This window comes from Mytilus trossulus, chromosome 14 (assembly GCF_036588685.1).
Source record: "Mytilus trossulus isolate FHL-02 chromosome 14, PNRI_Mtr1.1.1.hap1, whole genome shotgun sequence".
Taxonomy (NCBI): Eukaryota; Metazoa; Mollusca; class Bivalvia; order Mytilida; family Mytilidae; genus Mytilus; species Mytilus trossulus.
In genome coordinates this window covers 31,617,497-31,639,076 of record NC_086386.1, presented here as the reverse complement: position 1 = coordinate 31,639,076, position 21,580 = coordinate 31,617,497, and the positions used below count along the sequence as shown (strand labels likewise).

The following is a 21,580-nucleotide window of genomic DNA, read 5'->3' as shown; positions in this document are numbered from 1 at the left end:
TGGTTATATTCAACATTGCCAAGTAATCAGGTGTTAGTCTGGTTATAATTTTATACATTAGTATCGATTGCTGATTTTTTATTCTTTTTGTAATGCTAGCTATTTTAAAGAAGAAGCATAAAATTAGATTGAACAGAACTTTCACATTCAAGTATAATTCTTGCTACTTTTTTTTTGAAGTTTTATGCTTCTATCTGAATCTTTTTGTCATAAATATCACCAAACGGAAAAAGAATTGACATTCTCAATACAAGTTTCGTTGTTAGTATTACAGGGCCCAGTTTCACAAAGCTGTCTTAAGACTAAGACATGTCTAAGGATGGTCTTACGACATATCTTGGTCCTAAGTGGGTTTCACAAAGTGGTCCTAAATTAGGACATATCTTAAAGTTGGTCATAAAGTTAGGACAACGCGAGAGGTGTCTTATGATGGTCTTAGGATAGTTATACGTTTATTTATATAAAATACACTCAACTTTTATATTAATTTTGAAAAAAAATCTTATTATCAACTTATTATCTATTCTCCTGTTCCTGCTTATGACGTTATCGTTCTAGATTGACTTATTATCATGATTTGTGAACAATGAAAATTCGATGAATTGATATCAAGATTGCACGATTTTATCCCTTAACCTTTTATAACCAATAAAGTCGAAATTGAATTCAATTCACTTGTACCAAAAAAAATGTCATCATTTTATATTCTTTTTTCTTAATTTTGAATTAGAAGTTTCATATTTATACTGATGTATTGTTTAAAGATTACTTTATTTTTTATATTTGATTTGCAAATTATGTCATTATAGTAATCAATACGGTTAGAATAATTTATGGTAAGACAAACTATACATTTACATGATTTTTTTTCGTAAATCATATTTATATTAGAAATTTAAAGACCTTGACGTTACGCACAGTATTGGTGAACCCTACTAGTTCCGCGTTTTTTCTTCCTAATTTGAGCATGTTTTTTTTTAGAATAAATGAAAACTGGTATGATATGTTATGTCTAAAAGACTATAGTTTTATAGTAATATCTTTGAAATAATAAAATTATAACATAAAATTAAATCAAACACTAAAGGGAAAAAAACGTCAAAAAATATGAGCGTAACTTGTAACATGGAAATCGAGTTTATGCGAGTGCGACAGCTTTAGGATGTCTTAGATCATTCTAAGACAACTTCGAGACGAGGTCTGAGATATGTCCTAGGATAGTCATAAGAGGATCATAAGACATGTCCTAAGATATATCTTAAGATAAGACATGTCTTAAGATAGCTTCGTGAAACCGGTCCCAGGATTCTGATAGTTTTGTAAGTTTTGTTTTGAACTGAATTTCATGCACTTTGTTTTTTGTACATTAAGTAAAAACTTTCCTTATTACACAAAGATTGTTCAACAAAAATAAAACAAAACAAAATAAACAAAACAAAATAAACAAAATGCCCCCAAAAATACATCACAAGCAACCCAACAACCAAAACAAAACAAATAAAACGGCAACCCCCTTTTTGTTTCCATATAAAACAAAAGTAAAAAAAACATCCCTATAGATTACAAGTTTAAATTGCTTTAACGATGTTGTCAATTGTCGACAACTATATCATATATACTGACTTCACAAGTAAGATGACGCCAAATTACCGGCTTTCCTTTTTAAAAACCAGACAAAAAAAAATTTGAGACTTTTATCACGATTTTTCCGACGTAGTCGGTATAGTTTCGGTTTGTGCCCTTTGAACTTAAGGACACTTAACTATGGTAAGAGAATACGCATGCTGGAAAATCCTTTCTGTGATTGGACAAAATGCTGTCATGGTGGGTGATTTGGTTGTGTTTGAAAAATCATCTCGTTAATTATATCGTGATGGAAAGCAAGTGAAAAACTATAAATTTTTTAACTTGATCTTACAAAGATTTATATTCTTATTAAAATAATTGTTTCTCCAATAGCTCTTTGCATTACTGACAGCTGTTTATTCGTGACAATTATATAATTTTTAATGTAAACTTTGTAGTACGAACGTACACGACTCTTAGAAAGTGCACCTACGCATGTTAGATTTCCGCGGGGTTTTGGTATAGCATTTAAACAATTTTGCCATATGATTTAAATGCCATACAATCTTGGTGTAACAATATAACAATATGAAATTTAATGCACAAAAACACATATTGATTCTGATGATTAAACCTGTAATGTTATTAAATGTTTCTTGATATTATACTCCGTTAACTCTGTAAATAAATCATAATAAAAAATGTTAGGAAAAACATTTGTTTTTAGATATTTAGAGGAATCAAAATATTTAACTTTATGTTGCAAATTTTGCATTGAAAGGCACAATCTTTTCAATGCATTACTCCTTTGAAATATGGATATCAGTGAACTAGAGGCGCTAAAGAGACTGTGTCGCTCACCTAGGTCTATGTGAATATTAAACAAAGGAAGCAGATTGGTTCATGACAAAATTGTGTTTTTGTGATGGTGATGTGTTTGTACATCTTACTTAACTAAAACTTCTTGCTGCTTACAATTATTTCTATCTATAATGAACTTGGCCCAGTAGTTTCAGTGGAAAATGTAAGTAAAAATCTACAAATTTTATGAAAATTGTTAAACATTGACTATAAAGGACATAACTACTTAGGGGGTCAATTGACCATTTCAGTCATGTTGACTTATTTGTAAATCTTACTTTGCTGAACAGTATTGATGTTTACAGTTTATCTCTATCTTTAATAATATTCAAGATGATAACCAAAAAACAGCAAAATTTCCTCAAAATTTAAATGGCTTATATCTAGAAAACAAGCATATGAACATATTTTTCTTCTGGTTCCTTTAATAATGCCCTTACAAATTTAAACTAGTGTTATGAAAAGCTTTTATTTGAAACTGAGTAGTGAACTTCCTTAAATTATTTTGATTATTCCATAAGACATGCTATACAAATGTTGAAATTTCTTGTATGACCTTGACTGCATTATTTCTCATAGAAGACATTGCTTTTTTTCTGGTTTATTGTTATTGTAACCAGTTGTCTTTGCTTAGGGGGTCAATTGACCTTTTCAGTCATGTGGACTTATTTGTAAATCTTACTTTGCTGAACAGTATTGATGTTTGCTTTATCTCTATCTTTATTAATATTCAAGATGATAACCAAAAACAGCAAAAATTCCTTACAATGACCAATTCAGGGACAGCAACTCAACAAGAGGTTGTCCTATTCATCTGAAAATTTTAGAGCAGATAAATCTTGACCTGATAAGCAATTTTACCTAGTCAGATTTGCTCTAAATGCTTTAGGTTTTGAGTTATAAGCCAAAAACTGCTTTTACCCCATTGTCTATTTTTAGCTGTTGCGGCCATCTTGGTTGGTTGACCGGGTCACCGGACACATTTTTAAACTCAATACCCAAAGGATGATTGTGGCCAAGTTTGGTTTAATTTGGCTCAGTACTTTCAGAGAAGAAGATTTTTGTAAAAGATTACTAAGATTTACGAAAAATGGTTAAAAATTGATTATAAAGGGCAATAACTCCTAGAGGGGTCAACTGACCATTTCGATCATGTTGACTTATTTGTAAATATTACTTTGCTGAACATTATTGCTGTTTACAGTTTATCTCTATCTATAATAATATTCAGGATAATAACCAAAAAACAGCAAAATTTCCTTCAAATGACCAATTAAGGGGCAGCAACAACAACAGGTTGCCAGATTCATCTGAAAATTTCAGGGCAGATAGATCTTGACCTGATAAACAATTTTATCCCATGTCAGATTTGCTCTAAATGCTTTGGTTGTTGAGTTATAAGCCAAAAACTGCTTTTACCCCATTGTCTATTTTTAGCTGTTGCGGCCATCTTGGTTGGTTGACCGGGTCACCGGACACATTTTTAACTCAATACCCAAATGATGATTGTGGCCAAGTTTGGTTTAATTTGACCAGTACTTTCAGAGAAGAAGATTTTTGTAAAAGCTAACGACGACGGACGACGATGGACGACGCCGGACGATGCCGGACGCCGGACGCCGGACGCCAAGTGATGGGAAAAGCTCACTTGGCCCTATGGGCCAGGTGAGCTAAAAAGGAGAAAAGTATAATTTTGTCAATCCTTCAAAAATCGCTATAATAAATGCATGCCATAATTTTTGAATTTACAATATATAAATCTTAAAGATATGCCATAATAAATACAAGAACTAAGGGATGTTTGCTTGTCATATTTTGAAATGTTGTCAGATTTTAACAATTGTCTAGGCATCCTCTACGGGGCGCCGAATGGGACTCTTGTAGTTTTGTACAAAATTCAATTCTGTCATAACAAAATCATTTTTGTCTTACAAAACTATGTGCTACAGACTTGTTTTGTGAGAACTTCAATTTTGTGATGACAAAATTCATTTGTGTAGACAAAATTCATTTTTGTCATGACAAAATTCATTTTTGTAGACAAAATTCATATTTGTCATGACAAAAGTCAATTTTGTGTAAAAAGGTATGCAGATATAAACATATTTGCATACAAAATTGATTTTTGTTACCTGATATGGAAATTAAATCACAAAAGTCAATTGTGTGAGGTAAGATTCAATTTTGTGAGACAAAATTGACTTTTGTGAGACAAAATTGACTTTTGTGAGACAAAATTGACTTTTGTGAGACAAAATTCAATTTTGTCAATTTTGTTGAGACAAAAGTCAATTTTGTTTATTTTGTTGAGACAAAAGTCAATTTTGTCAATTTTGTTGAGACAAAAATCAATTTTGTCAATTTTGTTGAGACAAAAGTAAATTTTGTTAATTTTATTGAGACAAAAGTCAATTTTGTCAATTTTGTTGAGACAAAAGTCAATTTTGTCAATTTTGTTGAGACAAAAGCCAATTTTGTGACGACAAAAGTCAATTTTGTGACGACAAAAGTCAATTTTGTGACGACAAAAGTCAATTTTGTGACGACAAAATTCATTTTTGTGACGACAAAATTGACTTTCGTGAGACAAAAATCAATTTTGTTGAGACAAAATTCAATTTTGTCAATTTTGTTGAGACAAAAGTCAATTTTGTCTCACAAAAGTCAATTTTGTCAATTTTTTTGAGACAAAAGTCAATTTTGTCAATTTTGTTGAGACAAAAGTCAATTTTGTCAATTTTGTTGAGACAAAAGTCAATTTTGTCAATTTTGTTGAGACAAAAGTCAATTTTGTCAATTTTGTTGAGACAAAAGTCAATTTTGTGTAACAAAAGTCGATTTTGTATGCAAATTAGTTCACAGAAACCAAACTAAACTAATTTGAATACAAAATTCACTTTTGTCGCCCAATTTTCAAATTAGGAAACAAAAGTCAAGTCTGTGTAACAAAAATGAATTTTGTCATAACAAAAGTGACTTTTGTCCGCTGTTAGATAATTTTGTATGACAAAATTTTAAATTAGTAGTATGATACAAATTTTGTTAAACTGAACTAATTTTTGTTGAACAAAAGTCACTTTTGTCCGTACAAAATTGAATTTTGAGTACAAAACCACAAGAGTTTCATTCGGCGCCCCGTATCCTCTTGTTTTATCCATTTGAATACTTTAAAAAGTTTTGCCCCCTTACCCCCATTTTTCTTTTATAAATATTTTACATGTATAATTATAAGCCCTCTGTTAAAGTCTTATACAATCTTAGTTTTTTTTCATATTCTTTGAGAACTGGAATTCGACAATGATGAAGCTAAAATTTTGAGATTTTCCCGCCAAAATTTAAATGGCTTATATCTAGAAAACAAGCATATGAACATATTTTTCTCTAGTTCTTCTGGTTCCTTTAATAATGCCCTTACAAATTTAAACTAGTGTTATGAAAAGCTTTTATTTGAAACTGAGTAGTGAACTTCCTAAAATTATTTTGTTAATTCTATAAGACATGCTATACAAATGTTGAAATTTCTTGTATCACCTAGACTGCATTATTTCTCATAGAAGACATTGATTTTTTTTCTGGTTTATTGTTATTGTAACCAGTTGTCTTTGCTTTCGATTATATGCCAAACAATCAGTTTTTTTAAGTCCCTTTTTGGTAACAGTTTTATACTGCTTACCATCAGATGACACATGTTGTACTGATCCATCCTCACACTTCACATACAGACTGCCATCTTGTAATGTAGTCATAATCATGGGTGTTGATGGTAATGGTAGGGTGTAATGTCTGTCATCAGTATAACTGTACCAGTACAGGTTTCTGGTGTTAATGTAGTAATAATCGTTGTAGAATATTTTGTCACCAGATCCATGTAGCCTGTAAGTAACACAGTCTGTTTTTATTGTCTTTACCACCTCTTCTTTCTTATGATCAATGATCAATAGTCTGTTGGCACTACCACCCACCACTAGGTGGTTGTTTATAGTTGTGATGCCAATCCACCACCTCAGTCCAGGCACTGCAATTGATTTGATTTTGAGTTTATTGTTTATATCATACAGCTCTAAAGACTTACTATCCTTCAATGTAACGGCTACTGTGAAGTTGTTGACTTCTGCAACACAATCTGGTCCACCATCAACATTTATACGGTCTAAATGTGATCCATCTGCGTTAAAAATCAGTAGTGTGTACTGGTGAGGTAAACACATAATCACTCTTCCATCATCCACCATCACTATATTGGCTACAGTTCCTTTGAAACCTTTAGGAATGTGGGATGTCAGGTTAATTTGGTGATGTAATTGGAAGACATCTTGTCCTAGTTTGTATTGTTTTATTTTGATGTGGTCTTTTTCTGAAGATAAAAAAAAACCCAAATAGTTAATAACTGTATTTGCTTTATACACATATTGTGTTTTGTTGTTTGTATTACTAGTTTTTTACATGGTCATTTAAATATTTTAACAGTATCAACTAAACTTTCATAATGTCACGTAGGTATAGTGTCCGCATAGGATTGTGGTTTTCATAATTAATTTGATCGGGATTTTTTTCAAGTGTGACCAGTGAAAGTGATTTATAATGTAAACAAACAGGCCTCCCTTTTAGTAAAAAAGTAAAGAAGATACTAAAAACTTGAATTAAAGACCATTGAATATTAGCTAGTATTTTTGATAAACAGATATTACCACTTTACATTATTTTGTTTTAAAAACGTGTAATTTGGCATTACGGAGCTTTATTCAAAAATATAGAATACAGTCCTTCCATGCAAAAAGCAATACAAATGTCAATAGAAATGTGCACATGCAATCTCTATATACTTATATATGCAGACACTTTACACAAAATCCTATTTTTTGCATAACAAAATTCATGTCAAAGGTACCAGGATTATAATTTAATACGTCAGACGCGCGTTTCGGCCATATAACATTCATCAGTGACGCTCAGATCAAAATACGTCAAAAGCCAAACAAGTACAAAGTTGAAGAGCATTGAGGAGCAAAATTTCCAAAAAAATGTGCGAAATACGGCTAAGGTAATAAATTCAAAATTTTTTAACTTAACTTACTGAGCAAGTAACAATATATTAAACCAGATTGATAATTACCAAGTATATTTCATAAAAAACGCATCGTTCATTTACATGCTGACTTCTTCATATTAGTATACAGATATGAATTTCAGACAGTAAATAATTCGTATTGCAAGCAATCACATAGTGTGTAAAGCGAATAAAAGTGTGTTTATTACAGGAACGTTCATAAATCAAGAACGTACATACTTTTTTTTTAAATTGTTAATTGGATGGAGAGTTGTCTCATTGGCACTCACACCACATCTTCCTATATCTATAAGTGTACAGCGGTGTTGAAAATATCATCATTCTCCAACTGGAGGAGCAGCCACATGATGTGTGCATCTCAAACACCGGAATTTCATAAAATTCTGTACATACTTGATTGCACCGTATTTCTTATTTAGCGTTCGTTTATCTCTTTTTATTTCCGGAAATAAAATTGAAAATAAAATCTGATTACAAACTTCAACTTCACAATTTCCAACACCGACATTGCTGCGCATTTTTTTAATATTATCTATGCAATTTCTTTATATGATAGTTTTTAACCATTCGTTTGATGTGTTTAAGCTTTTTATTTTGGCCATTTGATTACGGTCATTCTGTTTAGGTATTTTTGTTATTTCATTTTTTTGGGGGCGAATAAATGTTTCTAATAGGATTTTTATTTGGACAAAATATTTACAATTTTATTTTTATTTTCTTTATAAGAAACAAATATTTACCGGTCTTGAAATTGAAATCAAGAAATTGATCCTACTATGAAGAGGAGTTTAATTAAGCGTATGCTTTGATTATTCAAATTGTAATAATGCACCGGCATGTTTTCATTTCCATCAGAAATTAAAATAATACAAATTGAAAATATATATCTGTGAACACATATTATATAAACATTTTCATGAGCTAAGTTGTCATGTCTTCGATATTTTTTAACAAACCTATTAGATTATCTACTTCTAAAGGGGACAGTGAAATAGACATATGGTCACTTTAGTCCTTTTCCGACAAACCCTTGCGAAAGTGGGACATTTGTTTGTAATCGTTATTATAATAATGAAATTTGATACGGCTGTCGTTCAAGTGAGAGGTTACGCGCTATAAACCCAATTGCAATCAACCATTATTTACATAAGGAATCCTATACCAAGTCAGGAATAGAACAGTTGTTATCCATTCGTTTTAATGTGTTTGACCTTTTGATTTTGTCATTTGATAAGGAACCTTTCGTTTTGAATTTTCCTAACTTTTTTTTGTGATTTACCTTTTAGCTGCATTGCATTTAAGATCGAAGCAACTTCCGGCCAGATCAAGAATAGGGCGTGTAGAGTTAATGCAAAGCTAATTACACGTTGGTAGCCTTTGCAACAGCTTATTGAAGAATCTGTAAGTGGCCTGTCGGAAGGCAACATTTTTGTTCATGTCCAATATACGATCAGTCTTAGTGACAGTGTACCCTTCCCAAACTTTATACCAGAATTCCTCTGTTAGGGGAACTACTTGTTGGATTTATTGTTAATTAATTTGTTTTCGTTACGAACATACATGATGCATGTGCCACTGGACATCAAGCAAACAACAATAAAAAATCAATTGTCAGTTTATTTTGCGTCGATTGTAGTGAAAACTTGTAACGCATTCATAATAAGATGAAAATAAATGAAATGAGAATGATGAAAATGTAAAAAAAACAACAACCACATCAAAGAACAGATAACAGTCGAGAGTCAATAATCGGACTTCAACACACCGTGAAAATCCCGCACCCGAGGACGGAAGTCGTGGATTAAACTATAATACTCGCGCAATAGCAGTAAATCGATCTAATCGCATGTAAATTCACTCGAAAACACAGAGCTTCATTCTATAATCAAGGACCTATTCAATCGAAAAAAAACCTACCATTAGTGTGAACAAATAAAAAACACTCTTGAATTTAGTCTTTTAATCAATTCTCTTTAGCAAAGTGCAGCTTTTTAGATAATGAAAGCTCTGTAGTTTTTATTTTTTTTTTCATTTGGGTAATATAAACGGTTACTGTCAGCCCTATGAATCAGATGACTAAATTACAAGGTATACTTTCGAGTACATGTATAAAAATACAGGTTCACATTATGACATTATTGCAAATGAATTGTTCTATAAGTCCCATATCTTTGTTCAACACTACAAGACTCATTTAATCAGAAAACAAATTGTGCTGTCGACTGTGAAAAAAAATATGTTTTTATCATAATATTCTCAATATATATTTATACATACGTTGTTCAGACTTTTCACACAGACAAGCGCATCCATCTTTTTTGATGTAAAGAAGTATTTCCTGTAATTTGATAAAATTAATTAAGTTCATAATATTATATCAATATGTGCATAGCTTAAACCTATTTCAATGGAGTCAATACAGTTATATTGTAAATACTGTGGATTTTGATATGTGGTTGATAATTCATTAAAATGTTTTGGCAATCTTTGTAGACTGGAACATAACATATGGGCATCCCTCACTCATGGCTACCAAAATAAAAAGTTTGCAAATGATGGGTTGTCTGTTTGTCTACTCTTAATTCATGAAAAATTGGCCATATCTGGTCAGAATAAGGATGTTCAGTATAATGCGTTATGTAACATGTTTGATGGAAGTACCACACTATTTCAACATCGATTAACCCTTTTAAAACCTTTCAAGGTGTCTTAACTTGGCTAGTAGAAAGGCAAAATTCTTGGTTCTATCCAAAGTAAAAAAAATATTTTAATTGACAGCCTAAACCAAAAAAAAAAACCAATTTATATCAATCCACTTTGAAAGACTGACTTCTCAGATTCATTATTGATTCGTTTTTTTCGGAATGATTTGCCACTGGACAACCAATTTAAAACTGCTAATTTAGAAATAATATATGGTTATTCTACATTTATGTGTTAAACGTAAGCTTTTTTCATAACAATCATATCTATCTGGGAGGGCCTAGATCAAATTTGAAATAAATAGGCAGGAGCCTCGAATTTATGATGAAACCAATTTTACAAAATCGAAAAACAAGGTTATTGGCAAGCTTGGACAAAATAGGTTCAATCGAAATCGCCTTAAAAGTTTATCAATGCACCCCCTCCCCTAAAAAAAATTGGTTGCATCCTTATTAAAAACAATGGACATTTATCTAGCTGAACGAAAGTAAAATGTTTACAAAAAAAATTAGAAAAAAACCCACATTTACAGAAAAATAATTTACCGCAAACGTTTTAAAATGTCAATATTTTCCATTAATTTTTATCCGTCTTCCGTCTTCTCGGGACTGAGGAAATTATCGACCTTACTATACCAGAATACAAATAGGTATGCATGATCGGCGTTCTATCGAACTGACAGAAAGCAGTTCAACTATCTGACTATACCTCGTAAGTCGGGTCAATTAAGATAAACGGTACTGTAGTTCCATCGGTTTACATTAAATAGGCTTAGTCATGTTTGTACAAAAGTTGACAGAGTAAGAGGTCGACAAGTTTACACTAGAAAGGTTAACAAGTTGACCTAAGAAAGGTCTTCAAGGTTGACAAGTGTTAATTATCTCAAATATCTTTCCCTTTTCACGAATATGACCTACCGAATTGCAATTTTAACCGGATTTGTAATAACATAAGCAACACGACGGGTGCCACATGTGGAGCAGGATCTGCGTACCCTTCCGGACCACCTGAGATCACCCAAGGTTTTGGTGGGGTCCGTGTAGCGCAGTCTTTAGGTTTCTATGTTGTGTCTTCTGTACTATTATTTGTCTGTTTGTCTGTTTGTTTTAGGCCATGGCGTTGTCAGTTTATTTTCAATCTATGAGGTTGACAGGCTCTCTGGTATCTGTTGTCCCTATTTACCATGAAGCCATGAAAGCTACCCAAATTGAAACGTCAGAAATTTCAAACGAATCAAATAAGCTGCTTCTTTCAGCTTTGATTGTCGCTTATGCCTCTAATTTGGCTCAAATATTTAAGACAATGCAACAGGAAAAAAATCTTAAGATTACTATTTCCGAAAACCCTACTCGGCAGGGTTCACCTGTTATGGTAATGTATTGTTTTGATTGACAGCTAAGCCAACACAAAATTGCCTGTGATTGTCAATTTGTTAAGATTATACGATGATTGTCGTCAAAGGGTCCAATAATCTTAGCATCAAGTCACACTTCGTTGACATACATGGTTGAGATATTATAACGCATTCTGCATCATTGGATACCGTATCTCGCCTTGGATAACATACATGTCGATTGGAATTTCTTTTGTTGAAACGCCGACCTCTTCTTTTCCCGCGACAGCTTGCTCCTTTCCAGAGTAAGAGTAACTACCTTTCATCAGGGATGCTTCGAATGGTAATAGTAACATTGCTTTGTGTACATTCCATTCAGCGTCATCAATCTTGTGGCCGGCAATACAGGTCAAGCAAATCGTATTTTTAAGAATTTAAAAATGACATGCTCCTTACCTCTTTCTCGATTTTCCCGCGAAATAAGCCCAACCAAAATGAAAGGAAAAATATATGAAAAAAACGATGTCCATGCTATAATTTTGAACAGGCATATAGAGTTGGTTAATAAGAAACAATTTACATTTATTTTTCATAGAATTTTATTTTTATTCATTAAAAAAAGATCGATATTCTGACCATCATGACTGTAGGTAAATATTCATACAAAATTCCCTTGATGTCAAAAGGGATGGCAAAAAAAGAGTTTTCCTGTTGAATAAAACCCAGAACTATTGCAAACTATTTTGAAGCAATATCCCAGAAAGAAATAACGTAATTGCCGTAGACTGAAAAATCCCCTAATTGACAGTAGAGCAAATTGATTGGATATAACGAATTGACATCACGTGATTTTGACGCCATTGCAATTTTAATGTAAACAAACAAGGTCAGAAGGTTCCGTATGGGACATCATCGTACATTTAGTTACTGACAAACAATTACGAGTTATCAAGCTTGCCAATGCATGGTTATAAAAAATTAAAGCTAAGTCTACAGAAAAAATAAAAAAAAAAATAGCCTTAGTATAACGACTTATCATTACACCTGGATAAACGTTTTTTTGATAGATTGTGGCACACACTACACATATCATTCATTGAAAAGTGAATACAAGCTGAGTTATCAATAAGACAAAAAATATGTTTGGTATTCTTACAAATATCAACAAAAGCCCTTACTCATGTTAATGGCAATCAAATAAGATAACACCCAAATAATCAAGGTATTTAAATATGCATAAATAGAATGAAATTCAAAACAGTGGCTGTGGCTATTGATTGACAGATTAAATTCATCCATTGACTGGGACAATTTACGTGAACGGTTGTCTGTAACGACCACTGATCACGACGTACCTACCATAGACATTTAAACTGTGGGGTCACCAAAGGTTTCTAAACGCCTTTAATCATAAAATAATTCGAAGAATTAATCAGGAATAATCTTTATGTTTTGATTTATATACTTGATATAAATCAAAACATCGTGTTATTTCTGATTAATTTTTCGAATTACTTTATTTAGGTGTTGAGAACCTTTGGTTACCCCATAGTTTAAGAGTCTTTTAAAAGTGTATAGTGAGCAGTGGTCGTTACATACAAACGTTCACCTAAATTGTCCTAGTCAATGGATGAATTTAATGTGTCAATCAATGGCTACAGCTACACTGTTTTGAATTTCATTCTATTATAAAGACACTACAACCTACATGTATATATTTACCTAAATTACTGAACTTGTACAAGGTCCTTAATCTTTGATCAACTTTATCCTTTTTAGAACAAATACGTTCAAACCTCATTTTCCCGTATACTCTCTGGCACGCTTTATTTACAAATAAGTTGAAAAGAAACTTTTTTTTTACGAAAATAGGAATCATTGTTAACTGTTTATCATTCAAAATATACTTGTGTACCCTGTGAGCAAAGTTTGCTTGTTCGTTACGTAGGTTCAGATATAAGACAAGTGTACTAAACTGTCGCTCGTGAAATACGCTATTTAAAATAGATTTGAACTTAATGGAAAAAGAGAGACACACACAATTTTACAACGACCAAGTTAAGGTGTATTACGTACGTCGAAATATTCTTTTTGTTTAATTTACAAGTTAAATGGTCAACGTTAAATGAACATATTTTGAAATGGTAAGGTATGTTACGTATTACGTACGTCAAAAACCTACAATTCTCTAATAAGCATCAATTGAAGATAAATGACAAATATCTTAATTGGTTATCAAAGGTAACAGGATTATAATTTAGTACGCCAGACGCGCGTTTCGTCTACACAAGACTCATCAGTGACGCTCATATCAAAATATTTATAAAGCACAAAGTACAAAGTTGAAGAGCATTAAACGTGATAGTTTTCAGGAAAAGCTTGACTTTCCTTATCTATTTGAGGTTAAATATTTGAAATTTGAACTGTTATGTCCTGATGCATACTTTACTATATATGAATATTGGATTAAGATAAAAAAAATAGTTGGATAATTATTTTTTCTTAACCCCTTGAATTGCTCAATTTGGATGTAAAATTACTAATATTATGTGTATAAAATTTCTTCCTCAATCATTTATTCCTATATATCAGTAACTTTTAAATAAAATTGAGGTGTTGGTTTACATGCATGTAAATAGTATATAGTGCCTGAAATTCTTCTTATTTTCGTTAAAATTTAAGATGTTTTGAAATGCTTAAAATGTAATTAAAACGTATTTGCAACGCCAAGCTTGTAGCTTCTGAAGATCATTAACCTTATGAAACATTCAGGTGTTAGCTTACAATTTTTTTTTTTAAACAGTAAGTTGCAACAACCTCTGTGTACCAAACAGTTTTCAAAAGTTGGCATAATGCCAATTTGTAACATTTGAGGGTTATACTCGTGTTATACAGTTGAAACATGTTGAACTTGCATGATATCAATGAAAATAACTACATTTGCTAATAGTTTGCAAACAAGATAATTTCACAAATGGCAATTTTTTCATTAGAAAATGATAGTGCAAATACTTAAATGTGTTCTCATGTGTTACCCTTCCAGATACATGACACATAGCATTATTTTTCAAAGCTAGCTTTAGGACGATTTTTGGCATATTGCATGGTTTTCTCATTCAACTTTTTGTAGAAGCGGGGAGATCCTGTTCTCATTAGTATTATTTCATGCATATAGTCGTGTTAGATTATAAAAATTTGCACAAAACATTATTAAAAAAGAAATTTCTTCAAAAGAATTCACAACATAGATCACTATCTGCATGTGACACTTAGGCAAACCAAAGATACTTGCGGAGCTGTCATTGTTCCTCGTATTATATTTATAAAATGATATAGGCAAATCATCGTCAGTCCAAGTACGGATAAATCAGTATGTGATTTTCTGTTGACGTTTTCCTGGTGAGATAGATCATAAGGTAATACCGCTTTGTGGCCCAGTCCAATACGGTACAAATGATTGGAAGGTTTACAGAGGGTTTGTATGTATTTTTTTTTCATTGTTCATTAATTTTGTCAATGTTCAATTTTGACAATCATGTCCGTTTCTCTAGTCCTAAACCTAACGGTATCTGGGTGTATACAATAGACCAACTTCATTTAGTTGATTATATGAATGTTCATTAAATCAATTAAAGCAGGAGAGATATTACAGCATGTCTATTCTTATTGTTATTTTTGTTGCATATTATTAGGTTTCACAAAGACTTTCAGGATTTGACCTCTTCCAACATATTTCACAATAACTGTTATTGCATTGTTAACTCTCTAAATATTGAAACAATAGAAATAATAGCTGTCGTTTCCCTTATCGCTTTCAAGTTATTTGGGTTGTGTGTTTGATCTGTACTATGTTAAAATTCCAAAAGGAAAGACAGTTCGAGAAGGAAAATCCTGAATAGCACATATGTGTCTACATTTAGTTTACAAATGCAATTGTAAAGAATTCTGTAATTTATAACATGTTGGCTCTTTTGTATTCATGAGTAATTGTCTTAAGGGCTGTCATACAACAACGCATTTTTTAAAAATATAATAATGTATCTACCTGCATGTGAGCATTTTGTCCTTGTATTTCGGCTCGTATGCCTTGAATTGAAGTATCCATCTGAAAATAAAGTAAAACATTGGTTATTTATATTGATAATATTCATAATTTATATAAAGGCATTAATATTTGCAATTGAAGGATACTTTATTCTTCTTAATTCATACATTTAACCATTATATATCAGACCGATATTAAAGATACTCTCATTGCTTCTGTAATCAATATACAAGATATAGTGTGTTTAAGTATATAATATTTCAAAATAAATCTCTTTGCTAAATAAACTCATCATAGATACCAGGGCTAAATAAAATGAAATAAAAGAAATCATTCACAACATTCTTCCTGAATATGCATGAAATATTTTCCACTTTTCAGTTTGCAAACAACTATTATTCAATCCAGTAGGAATTGGTTAACCTGTTTTTTTTTACACTGAATAAAGAAGATGTTTGCATACAGTACGTTTTCAAAAATCAAGCTTTATAATGTTTCGAATATCTTATTCAGATAACATGATATCCTTAAAAATCGAAATGTGTTGTGATTTGATTTGGACGAGTTTCTTCTATTGTTTGTTGAACATTTTCATTCAAGTGGCAAATTGATTCTTCACTTTATTTTTTATATAAACTGAACAAAATATATACAGCTTAGTTTAAATAATCAGCCTGATAACACATCTTTAGAAAATTCCCTTCTCATGCATTAAGCAATTGTTTCCCCAAAACTAAAAACTTGACATAATAATAGCCGTTATGCATTGTAATTCATAAATAAATCTTGTAAAGTAACTTGACATCACCATATCAATACAGATACTGGACATTTTATATTATCCAGTAGGTTGTAAGCCATAAAAAAAAACATCACATTCGGAGACATGTGGTTTCAAAGAAGGCTATTGATTTATCAAAATGTAACATATGTGTTATGGGACAAGTGTTATGTTAAACGTGATGAATGTATTGGTTGTCTATCAAATTTCAGTTGTCATTTGTTTTCATTGTATGATAGTAATATTGAAAATTTACATTTTATAAACTACAAATTAAAGTATTAGCTTCAAAAATTGAAAGTATCTGCCCTTCTTGAATAACACTAGTTATCTATCTGACATTCCAAATGGCTATTTGTTTGTCTTATTCTTGTTTTGTGTGAATGACCATCAACGGAGGAAATAAATTGTGATTCCCCAGACGACACCAGAGGAGCAAAACGTGGTACCCTGTACGTCAGTACGAAATTCACCAAATCAGATTCACTACTCTTAATTTAGTTTGCCGTAAACAAATATAATGAAACAATGTTAAATACCACAAAACATGCTTGATTTTTGATGGAGTCACCCTTGCCGTTCTACCCCTGTATAACTTTACGTGAAAGTGGGGAATCATAGGTGTTCCTTGTAAACAGGGACACACTCTCCTTTTATTCTCATTATTTCTTACAAAATCAATAATATTGAAAGTTACCTCATCAAGCTTCTTATGAATGTCCAGCAGATTAAGGGTGTAACTATTACACAAAGACTCATCCAATGGTCTTCTCTCAATCCTTATCATGTCATCTTGTTTACTAGGGTCAAGTTGTAGGACAAAGTGTGTAAGGTCTGTCCATAAGCTCTTGTATTCTGTGTGTGATATTCTGCCTGTGGTATTGTGACTCAGGTAGTCATTCTTGTATTGTCGTAGCCCCTGTACTGCTGCATCTTCGGATTGAGTCAGATTATAGCAGTTCAACAAAATCAGGCTAGATAAGGTGATGTCAAGATCTTCTAGTTGAATAGGATTGGCTGTGAACTTGCAGTGACAGTCATGATGGACATGCCCAGGTTTCTCTGAATATAAACGTTTCCATTGACAATATATGAGTGGCAATGATGGATGGTTATAACAGTTTAGCCCATCAACACAGCACCGTGCATTTCTGTGTCGTAGATGAAACAGGATGTGTATTACTGGTTGCGTGTTGAGAAAAGCTTGTAAAGATGGTAGACCTTTACTGGTGTAGTCTCTTTCAAGTCTTGTCCTGAACAATGGTGTTACAACCTCCATTATCACAGACCCTACTATAAAGTATCGTCTCTTATCATCATTGTCCATCCTGTAAAATATTTGTAAAATTCAACAAATAAACATTATCCCCAGGATAATAATTATGCTTATTTTGTTTGAAATCCCTATTCTGTGAAAACAATTATAACAGTGGCGGATCATAAACTTTTCATATGGAGGATCCAGCTGACTCGGGGAGTCTGATCCAGTCATGCTTTAAGCCTCAGTCACACCTTACCAGATATCTTGGATGGACGCCTAACGGAAAACTTTTTTTCAATCCTTTCATATTTGTAAGATGTCCGTTCTTATCGGTTAGTCATCCGTCCATATCTGTTGCATGTCTGTTAAGCGTACGTTTTATCTGTCAACGTCCATTCTGTCCGATGGAAAATTTTGAGCATGTTCAAATTTTCAATGGTGGTCCAATGAAAAAAATGTCCATTGGACGTCGGTTAGGCTCCCGTTTAGTACGATACTAGTCTGTTTTGTTTCCCTTTTGTATCCGTTATACATCCGTTGGAGGTCTGGCAGATAAATCCTTATCCATCTTATCTGTTAAAAGGTGTGACCGAGGCTTTAGTGATTCCCTATTAAAGTAACCAAATTTTTCACCTTAGGTAAGCCTTTATGGAGGATAATGTTGTTTGATTACAGTGGCGGATCTAGAAATTTTCATCATTGGGAACTGACTGGCTGCTCATGAATCAAGAGGGGGCCCACTTCGGTCCTGCTTCAGTGATTCCCTATATAATCAACCAAAATTTTCTTAGAAAAGGGGGACCCTGAATAAACCTCTGGATAACCAATGATATGCAGTCATATTATTTACCTGCATTTGGACTGAAAGTATAATATTTTTTAATGTCAACTTATCATGCTTTTCACTATTTATTTAGTAGGGTATTTTATATTTAAGTGTTATCATAGTAATGACATGTATACTCACATCAAATATATATAATAAATGGTGTTGTCTTGTAAACTTCAAGAATAATGAAACTTCCTATTTGAAAATGTCAAGGTAGAATGGAATTACCCATTTCTATTTATAGCACAAGTCACATGATCATTCCTAATACGCAGTACAAATGATTAGTTATTTATCATGTTTATGTCAGATACAAACAAGTTAAACATACACAACATCAAGTTAACTTATGTTCAGTTTCTACATAACTATTCAATACCTCAGTATATATACATGCAATGATATTACAATATTCATACTATTTCTCATGTCTGTGGTTTATATTAATTCATCTGTGAAAGGCTAAAACAAATGGTTTACTGTGTTTATTCATGTAACATGTGTAAGATGTTTTTAATTTTTTAAAAGTCTAAAAATGTTGTGTTTTATCTTTTTTGTCCAAATTGACTTAAATGAATCATTTATAGCTACAATAAAAACAGAACCCGCTACCCCCTAAACACAGACATCAATAAACAAATGTAACTAGCTAACAATATTTTAAAAAGAAATGTTAAAGCTTTAAAGAATATGAAAAATGATTAGAATCTAGTGCAATTAAGATATAGTGCATTCAATTAGATATTCATGTGTTTGTACTTTTAATTAATTATTTTCCCTTTTAAATGACATTAAAAATATTGAAGTTCTTATATATTGTTGGAAACATGTTATTTTTAGGAAGAAGAGGCTGAGACAGGATATATATGGATGCCAAGAAAAGAAATTCCTGTTATAGAGTATGTATTTTACAATACAAATTCAAAACTTAATGAATTCTTTTATTGGAACAGTATATTAAATGCTGAGTTACACATAGATCAAAACTGGAATTTTCAAATGAAAAAACCCCCAAGAAATTCCTGTAATAGAGTATGTATTTTGCAATACAAATTCAAAACTGCAGGATAGAATGAATTATTTTATTGAGACAGTATTATAATGCTGAGTTACACATAAATCAAAACTCGAATTTTCAAATGAAAAAAAAACCAACCTACAAACCAGCTTCACAGAATACTTTTGTATTGTTTATGACAGTTGAAGACCATAACCATGGTAAATAGAAATTTAAAAGACTAATATCTTAAGTTTGGGATAAGATCATCCAATATAAAAAGCTATTTGGGAACACTCTTATGTTACACTCTTTATAAATGAAACCTATAATTCAGTTAATTTGTTAAGCCATGTGTAAATAATTGTTGTTTATTTACCCAGAGTTGAGCATGTAGCTAAGTAAGTATAGAAGCACATCTATAATTATAGATGAGTATGTTGTTATAAACTCTTACATCTGACTGTCGTCTGACTTTAACAGTAGCAATGCTATACTAACACATAACTCATTTCTTACAAGTAGTTATATCAAATAAAATTGTATCAAGAGAAACTCATTAGTTTTTCAGAAATTATTGCCAGGTTTTTATTATTTGGAAAATGCGACAGACTTGTAAACACATTAATTTAAACTCACATTTTCAAACATTTTATATGAATTAAACAAGATTTTTCTCTAAAGTTAAAATCATACTTCAGTTTTGAATAACAAAATCGCAATAACAAATGCACGCAATAATTTCTGAATTTACCGTATTGAAATCAGTGTTAGGTAAAAGTACCAGATTACTGCCTTTTCCTGACATGTACAATGATGTAAGTAAGTATGGCCTGACCTTTTGTTTTCAATGCTTTTACTTTTGAAAAAGCTCTAGAGGAATTAGAAATAACAACAGTTGTAAAATATAAGACGAACACATGTATCCCTTATACTGTAATTTCATTATCTTTCTCTTAAGTAAGCTTCATTGAAATCTGAAATTTAAACATTCACTCTGCATATATAACTAGCTCTAGCTGTTTAGAAAACAAGCAATGGCAAATTTAGCTATGTATCAGCTTCTAATATTTTTTCTTCTACTTTTGATAAAAAATAATCAGGAATATAAGAAAAGAGAAGAATTAAACCTTTGTTTACTTGAATATATAAAGCTTCAGTATCTCAAATCATCTCAATAGCTGAGATGTTTAGAACATCTTGTACTTTTTGGCAGGATATTGGATACAGGACAGTGGCAGATACAGAAATTTTCATAAGTTGGGGCCCACTAACTGACCTAAGAGGGGGCCCGCTCCGGTCACGCTTCAGTGATTCCCTATATAAGCAACCAATTTTTTTCCCAAAAAGGGGGGCCCCCCTAAATCCGTCTCTGCAGGAGATTAGGCAAGGGTAAAGTGATATGTTCTTTTATGGCATACAAATGACTATAGGGTTTACAGTGTATGCAAATATAACATTGTTTAGTCTTTTAGTAAAGAATTTGTTCAGGTTATGTAATAAGTTTTTCATTTAACTTGTGAATATTTTTTTTTTATTATTTCATATGAATATGTTTCATGACATTTATATTTTAGGGAGTATTTTATGGAAAATTTAGGTGAAGGTTTATATCAGAAACGTAGAACTGTGCTAATGTAAGTCAGACATTGACAATGAGCAGCATACCAGTTTGATTGTTGTCATGTGGCTTCCATGCAAGCTTTCCCACCTCCACAAAGAAAACTTATTGGTCCCAATATACACCAGATTAGTTTCCCTTAGTTACCAAATTTTTGAACATGTTTCACCAGCACAAATTATCATCTATAGTGCTGGAAAAATCAGCATACCCTTCATTTTGTTTATTTGATTTTTCTGTTATTAACTTATACAAAGATGTCACTCAGTATCCTTCAAATCCAGTCCTGTGAATGCTGCCAATAGCTGTTGTTATGCTAGTATGAGTATGATACTTTGAAATGTTTATTTTTAGATTTTCCTGCCTGCACTTATTTTATGATAAATGAATTGTTAAATTTTGTTTTGCAAGTATATCATATAATTTATACTTTGTAAAACATATTGTAGATCTCCATTAAGGCATATTCAAAATAACTAATTACAGAGAAAAAGTTCTCATAGAGAACGCTAGAC

The 21,580-nt window shown here is 31.8% G+C and overlaps 1 protein-coding gene across 12 annotated transcripts in view; it reads left to right on the top strand.

Moving 5' to 3' along the window:
* Window positions 1-21,580, top strand: part of LOC134696767 (exocyst complex component 1-like) — a 103,952-nt gene that overhangs the window by 71,545 nt on the left and 10,827 nt on the right. The window contains exons 14-15 of one of the 12 annotated variants that reach the window (XM_063558710.1): window positions 19,288-19,346; window positions 21,022-21,081. The exons of 7 other annotated variants lie outside the window; for them this stretch is intronic. In XM_063558710.1, coding sequence (XP_063414780.1) covers window positions 19,288-19,346; window positions 21,022-21,081 — 119 coding nt within the window. Of the gene's footprint in view, window positions 1-19,287; window positions 19,347-19,827; window positions 19,846-21,021; window positions 21,082-21,580 lie in introns of all 12 variants that reach the window. 4 more of the 12 variants (XM_063558714.1, XM_063558717.1, XM_063558707.1 and 1 more) reach the window with 4 other exon arrangements.